Source organism: Stereum hirsutum, assembly GCF_000264905.1.
Source record: "Stereum hirsutum FP-91666 SS1 unplaced genomic scaffold STEHIscaffold_5, whole genome shotgun sequence".
In the NCBI taxonomy this organism is placed as follows: domain Eukaryota; kingdom Fungi; phylum Basidiomycota; class Agaricomycetes; order Russulales; family Stereaceae; genus Stereum; species Stereum hirsutum.
The window spans coordinates 775,170-781,169 of NW_006763135.1; the positions used below are offsets into that span (position 1 = coordinate 775,170).

The 6,000-nt window shown below is 49.8% G+C and overlaps 2 protein-coding genes across 2 annotated transcripts; one reads left to right on the plus strand and one right to left on the minus strand.

Moving 5' to 3' along the window:
* Positions 1-1,406: 1,406 nt before the first annotated feature.
* Positions 1,407-4,224, plus strand: STEHIDRAFT_120194 (uncharacterized protein). Its single transcript, XM_007302617.1, has 10 exons — positions 1,407-1,438; positions 1,538-1,719; positions 1,785-1,921; positions 1,996-2,008; positions 2,071-2,242; positions 2,306-2,648; positions 2,713-3,295; positions 3,383-3,497; positions 3,562-3,875; positions 3,955-4,224. Exons 2-10 carry the CDS (start codon positions 1,675-1,677, stop codon positions 4,138-4,140), a joined length of 1,908 nt encoding a protein of 635 aa, XP_007302679.1. The 5' UTR covers positions 1,407-1,438; positions 1,538-1,674; the 3' UTR covers positions 4,141-4,224.
* Positions 4,225-4,324: 100 nt separating this feature from the next.
* On the minus strand, positions 4,325-5,423 carry STEHIDRAFT_76617 (vacuolar assembly protein DID2). The gene is made up of 5 exons (XM_007302363.1): positions 5,379-5,423; positions 5,309-5,328; positions 5,166-5,243; positions 4,887-5,102; positions 4,325-4,812 (listed from the first exon to the last, which is right to left on the minus strand). Exons 1-5 carry the CDS (start codon positions 5,392-5,394, stop codon positions 4,525-4,527), a joined length of 618 nt encoding a protein of 205 aa, XP_007302425.1. The 5' UTR covers positions 5,395-5,423; the 3' UTR covers positions 4,325-4,524.
* Between the last annotated feature and the right edge of the window lie 577 nt (positions 5,424-6,000).

A 6,000-nucleotide genomic window follows, 5' to 3' on the forward strand; every position in this document is an offset into this window, starting at 1 on the left:
ATATCGTCAAGCAAGCTCTCGAAAATCATGAAAACTTCACCCCGGTGGAGTCTTTGCAAGCTTACATCTTGATCGGCTCGTATCACTTCCTTACCAACCAGTGGAGCGCTGCATGCGACTACGGTAGAGAGAAATACGGCGTTATCGTCGACAACAATCTGCATATTACGATTCCCTCTGCGGAGTCGATGGCGTCGTTCGCACGGCAGGGTCCACTGCATAAAAAATATGGCTGCCTCGCAGCCATCGACGAGGAAGATGAGCAGCGATCTATCCTTTGTTTTGTAGTGTCCTGCGACTACCTTGGTATTATGATGTGGTCCACGCCCGTCGTGTTGCCTCATTACCTCGATGAAGAATTCCAGGCCCTCGCGGTAGTACCTTTTTCTCGGTGGAACGTGTATCGTGTTTTCTAACCCGTTTACCGCTTCAGATGCTGGATTCGCCCGTCGATCCGACTCACACAGTGATCATGCGGAGCATCAGTAGCTGGCTGCTACATCAGGCGCGTTCCTTCGTCGCCCAAGAAATTCCTGCACAACTTGAAGACTCGACGGAAGGCAAGTATCCATCATCATCTCATTACTCCACACTGACGAGTTTATAGCGTGCGACGATACCAACGTATGGTATGAAATGTACATGAGCCTCATTGAGCGCATCGAGCATCACATAACGTGCACTAAACTCGGGACAACGAAGTTCGAGTTGGTCCATCACGACTATCCAGGCGCCCTTTCTCTCAAGACCGATACTATCATAGGATTGGCTGCTCTCATGCATACGCACGCTGCCATCGCCACCAAATTTGGCCATCAAACTTCTCGCCAACAAGCCGTCAATGCTGCGGTTGAGATTGCCAGCATTTCGCATACCTTCTCCTCCGGCGATTATCCATTTTTGAACTGCATGTTACTTGTAAGATGACTGACCGTCTTTCGGATTCCCTGAGAAGCTAATGGTCTCACTCCCCAAGATATGCTGGAAGCCTGCCCAGGGGATATTGGAGCAAGAACAGGCTCGCACATCTGAGCCGAATGGGTCAGTGGGAATCCATGCGGGCAGCCTACTGTCCATGATATCGACTCTACAAGCTTGTGTACGACATATGAATATGACACCTCCTTTCTGTCATTACCCGCCGGGATGAATAGATGATCTTGAACGTTAGCCTACGTATCGCGAGAGCATGTAGCACAGTGTATAGTGACTAGATGTCATTGATCGTCCATCAAAGTAAACTGCTGTCCATGCCTATAATGACGACCGCCTGGCTGTACTCTCAGCATGGCCGCACAGCAACGACACAGCAAGTTTGACCAAATAAGCCCAAACAATGACGGGCCAGGTTTGGGCAGGCACTTTCGTATCCCGGATGCATTTACATACAAAGAGGGCCAATTACGACCGAGTGCAAAAGAAGATATATGCTGTCTCTGTAAGTTGTACCATGGCCTGGGCACACACGCCAATTACCCTAGTCAACTGCCACTCTAACAAGCTCTTGGCCCACCTTGCTCTCGGTCGTTATTGACAGACTCGGATTCAGACCTCACCTTCACTCAGGCTGACTTACACCGACACCTCTGTGACCTCCGCTGGATATATTCATCTGGTCATTCAACTCGAAGTCAACGGCAACAGCGTAGCATCTCTGTAGTACTTGACACGACGATGAGCTCTCGAGGGACCTGTGCAAACTGCCGAACTAAAAAGATTGTTGCGTGGTTCCATCTTCTACCTGACACTTGTGATTGGTTTGACACTATGATTCATATTTATAGCGTTGCGACGGGAAAACGCCAGAGTGTGGGCAGTGTGCACGACGAAGGTTTTCTGGTGGTCCTCCTTGTGAATATATTGGGACCCAACGTGTTCTTGTCGGCCTCTTGCCGAAAGGCGATGCGTGTATTCCTTGTCGGTGAGTCTTCTGATCGTCGTTCTAATCAATACTCTTCAAAGTTCTGTACTCACGGTGATGCCGTACCCCTCTAGTCGAAAGAAGAAAGTATGTGGTTGAGCGGATAGTCCCTTTTGAACTATATGAACTCGTACACTGATCATTTCAAGAGATGTAATGGTGGTCGCCCTCACTGCCAGACATGTGTCAAGATCAAGAAGCAGTCGCTATGTGTCTACCAGTACGACGATGGTTCTTCAGACCCAGAGCTCAATGATACAGCGCCAAGGCCTATTTTACCTGCCCCTATCCCCTCGGGGTCGAGTAGTACGCCTGAAGAAGGAAAGTGGAACGGCTCTATCATGTTGAGTCGTATACGCAAGTTTGACTTATAGTCGGCTACAGGGTCCCGAAGACAATCTACGCCTCTCACAGAACAGTCCAGTGGCGTAGGCAGCTCAAGCTGTGACGTATTAATTGTCGAACATCCTCCCTTGTCGTTACCTCCACATCATGTATCTCAACCACATTCTCCCCCAAACTCCGATATGTCGTCTAATCAAGGCGCTGCTACTTCGGGATCGTCATGGCTGGGTCCATCCCTACCGGTTGAGGAATCTATCCTGGGTCCTCTCGAACCAGTGGATGCATCACCTAAATTACCAGATCTAATGCAAGACGACCCCGAAAACATGTTTCCCGGGATTTTACTACAAGCTACTCTACCAGCAGACCTTGCCACGCACTTGTGAGCTCTTACCCCACCCTCTGCCTTCTTATTCTACTTCTCTTACCATTCCACGCGTCAACAGACGTGCGGAGTTTCTCACTCGGGGAACCTGCATGGGACTTCGTATGATATCCGAAAAGCTGGACGCCATCGCTCGTGGAGATCTATCTGGCGCCCTCGTCCATCCCATCTTCATCCACCTTGCACATCTACTAGGGTGCGTCTTCTATATGGACGACCTTAAGCGGCCCGTCACCCCAGAAATCGAGGCCTCCTACTTCCAGCTCGTCGAAGAGATGCTGTCCACCGTCCCTGTCACCCTCACGCCCGTAGAGCACGTCCAGACCTGCTCACTATTCACCATTTACCTCTTCTTCAAACAACGATGGAGCGACGCCCAGAGCATGGGACGAAGAGCGAACGACGTTATCCTGCAATGCGACATGCACATCACGCTTTCCGCGTATGACGTGGAGGCGATCGCTCTACGGCGTGCACAACGACCGTCACACGGTGCGTATGGGCATTTACAGGCGGTGGACGAGGTAGACGAGGAGAAGTCGGCGCTGTGTTATGCCCTGTATCTGGATAAGATCGGGCAGATGATGTTTTCGTTGCCACTTTGTCTGCCACCGCATTTGGATGACGAGTTTAGAGCGTTGGCGGTAGGTCTTCTTTCTTCTTTCTGACACCCTTTACCGTCGTCGAAATAATGGACGATTTGTTACTGATGATGATTGCATGTGATGCAGACCCTTGAACGGTCACCAGATCCAACGAACACTGTTTTGTCTCGCACGATCAGCGCTTGGCTCTTCCAGGAGACAAGGGCATTTATCACTCAGTGGCGCCTCTACGCCGTTCCCGGTACGTGCTTCTGAAAATTGGAGCAACCTATATCTCCTAAAGACTAATACTTCTCCTCTCGTAGAAGACCCTGGCATAGAACCACCCTGGTACGAAACCTACACCACCCTCATCCGCAGAACAGAGCAACATATCGGCAGCACGAGACTCACCACGACGAAGTTCGATCTCGTTCTAAACGATCCTATGGGCAAGCTCTCCTGCAAAACGGATACGATATTGGCGTTGACTGCGCTCGCTAACGTGCATAGCGTTGTGGCGAACGCGCTCGACCATGAGGATTCGCATCATAAAGCTGTGGATGCCGTGGTGGAGATCGTTAGTATCTCGGATGGGTTCCGCGGTGAGGATTATAATTCTTTGGATAGCACTTTGATGGTCTGTGCGCTGTTTCTCGCAGTCAATGGCGGATCCTATGGACTAATCAAAATGGTTTGTTCTTTCGTGCGACATATAGCTATGCTGGAACGTGGCTCAAGAGATTCTGGAGCAAGAGCGCGTTCGAGCTACCGTATTCGGCACGGAGTGTTATGGTCATCGGGTCGGGATACATGCAGCGAATCTCTCGTCCCTAGTGAACAGCCTGCGTCGGTGTATGAGAGCGATGAAGGCGACTCCTCCGTTCGTTTTTGCGGAGCTATAGCGTTCTCATCTGTATTTATTTTGGTATGCTTTCGTAGCTTTCGCACTTTTACCGTACACCAGAATATTTATCGGAGTTTATATGGCCATTGGGTGGAGTAGGACTACGATATGGTACTCACTGATTCGGAGGCGACCACTGGTATGATCCTGACGACTCAGGGAAGTACGTCGAGTGGACTCGGGGCACATGTCAAACCATCATGTACATTCAGATGATGTTGAAAGGACAAAACCAAGGCCTCAACAGAAACACAAATCGAGAAAGAAAGTCCAGAACATACAAGTATACAAGCGTCTCCAATTACATCCATCCCGCAAAATTAGCCTAGCCTGCCCTCGCACAAGATCTACCAAGGGCTGTCATATACAAAACCTTGTCACTTTACGTTGCAGGCCTCAAAGCCCTCAATCTCTCTGCCAAATTCCCGTCTTCCTCCAAGACCTTACCTTCCTCCTCCTTCGACAGATCTGGCACGCCTGCCATATCCTTGCTGGCGAGGTCGTGTGCGAGTTCGATATCTGCCTCCTCTGCTGTCTGACGCATGAGGGCGTCGACCTGATCTTGAGGAGTTGAAGTGGCCGTCGTGGATGACATGGCGTCTTCCATGTATGAAGTCTGCACGTCGAGGTCTGAGAACTGAGACTCAAATTTGTCCATAACAAGGGATATCTATTCTCAAAGTGGTTTATTGATTGACAGCAGATTAGTGGAGCACGCTCAATATGAGAAAACAAAGAACGCACCCGTTCGAGGTTCATAGACTCCATAGCCTTATCCATACCCTTCACGACGCTCGTCATATTCCCAGTAACCTGTCGCATAGTGACCGCTGTTTCGACTCTGCTTGCAACAGCGTCGATGCGAGAGGCGAGACGAAGGAGGTTGAGATATTCAGATTTCTTCCTGATAGCGTTCGAGGCGTATATACGAGCACCGTCGTTGTTCCCCTGCTGAAGCGCCTGTGTAGGTTCCAACGTCCCGGTCAGATACAGTGGATAACCGTAAGAAAAGGGAGCACGCACCTTCTTTAACCTTGATTTCTCAGAGTTCTCATCCTTCTGTGCCTTCTTCGCCTGCCGATTGAGGGTCTTCGCGGTGAACTAATATCATGGCACCTTTCATTCAGTCTCAACTGGTCTGCATGCATATCAACCGGAGTAGCCACCTTCAGTTGAAACAAAGTCTCTGGATGATATCAGCTTCGAGAGGTATACGAAATGATAAATGGGACCCACTCTCTAGGTTGCTCATGATGACTGGAGGAGATGCGCAGGTGGACGTTGATAGAGAGATGTATAGGTGGCCCAAAGCGGAAGGCGAGCAGCCCCGCATCCGCCACGCCACGCCACTTAGGGCTTGACAAAATTACTTAAGTTATGTTACGGGCCGGTATTGTAACAAAACCGAATCATGTGGAAATCGAGTACACGGAGCTCGAAATGTATCATATTGTAAGATCCGCCCGAATTTAGCATAATCATTTGAAACAAATACTACTCGTAACTATTCGTTCCAAATACCATGTCCGTCAAGATAATCCAACTCTTTTCCGACACCCTCCTTCAGCAAATCCTTTGAGACAACGGCCTTGGCAGCTGTTTCCGACGCCATGGAAGAGCGCAATTCCGTCATCGTTTGGCGGCAATGCGAGAACAAACGCTCAACCGCCACACTAACACCAGGGATCGCCAGAATATCCCGTGCGATGAGCGAGAGAACAGGAAAGTCAACGCTGTGCTTCTGATATCGCCGTCAATGCACGCAACATGATTCATAAAACAGAGCTCAGTAGTTACCTTCCACCACTTGAGTACGTCACACCCATCTTCAGCCGGAAATTCTCCACCATAGAATGCA

Coding starts and splice junctions, on each gene's coding strand:
- STEHIDRAFT_120194 (XM_007302617.1), top strand. CDS start 1,675: ATGAGCTCTCGAGGGACCTGTGCAAACTGCCGAACTAAAAAGATT. Junction 1,720..1,784: donor ACTGCCGAACTAAAAAGATT/GTTGCGTGGTTC, acceptor TCATATTTATAG/CGTTGCGACGGGAAAACGCC. Junction 2,649..2,712: donor GCAGACCTTGCCACGCACTT/GTGAGCTCTTAC, acceptor ACGCGTCAACAG/ACGTGCGGAGTTTCTCACTC.
- STEHIDRAFT_76617 (XM_007302363.1), bottom strand. Junction 5,103..5,165: donor AGAAATCAAGGTTAAAGAAG/GTGCGTGCTCCC, acceptor GAACCTACACAG/GCGCTTCAGCAGGGGAACAA. Junction 4,813..4,886: donor AGTCTATGAACCTCGAACGG/GTGCGTTCTTTG, acceptor CTTTGAGAATAG/ATATCCCTTGTTATGGACAA.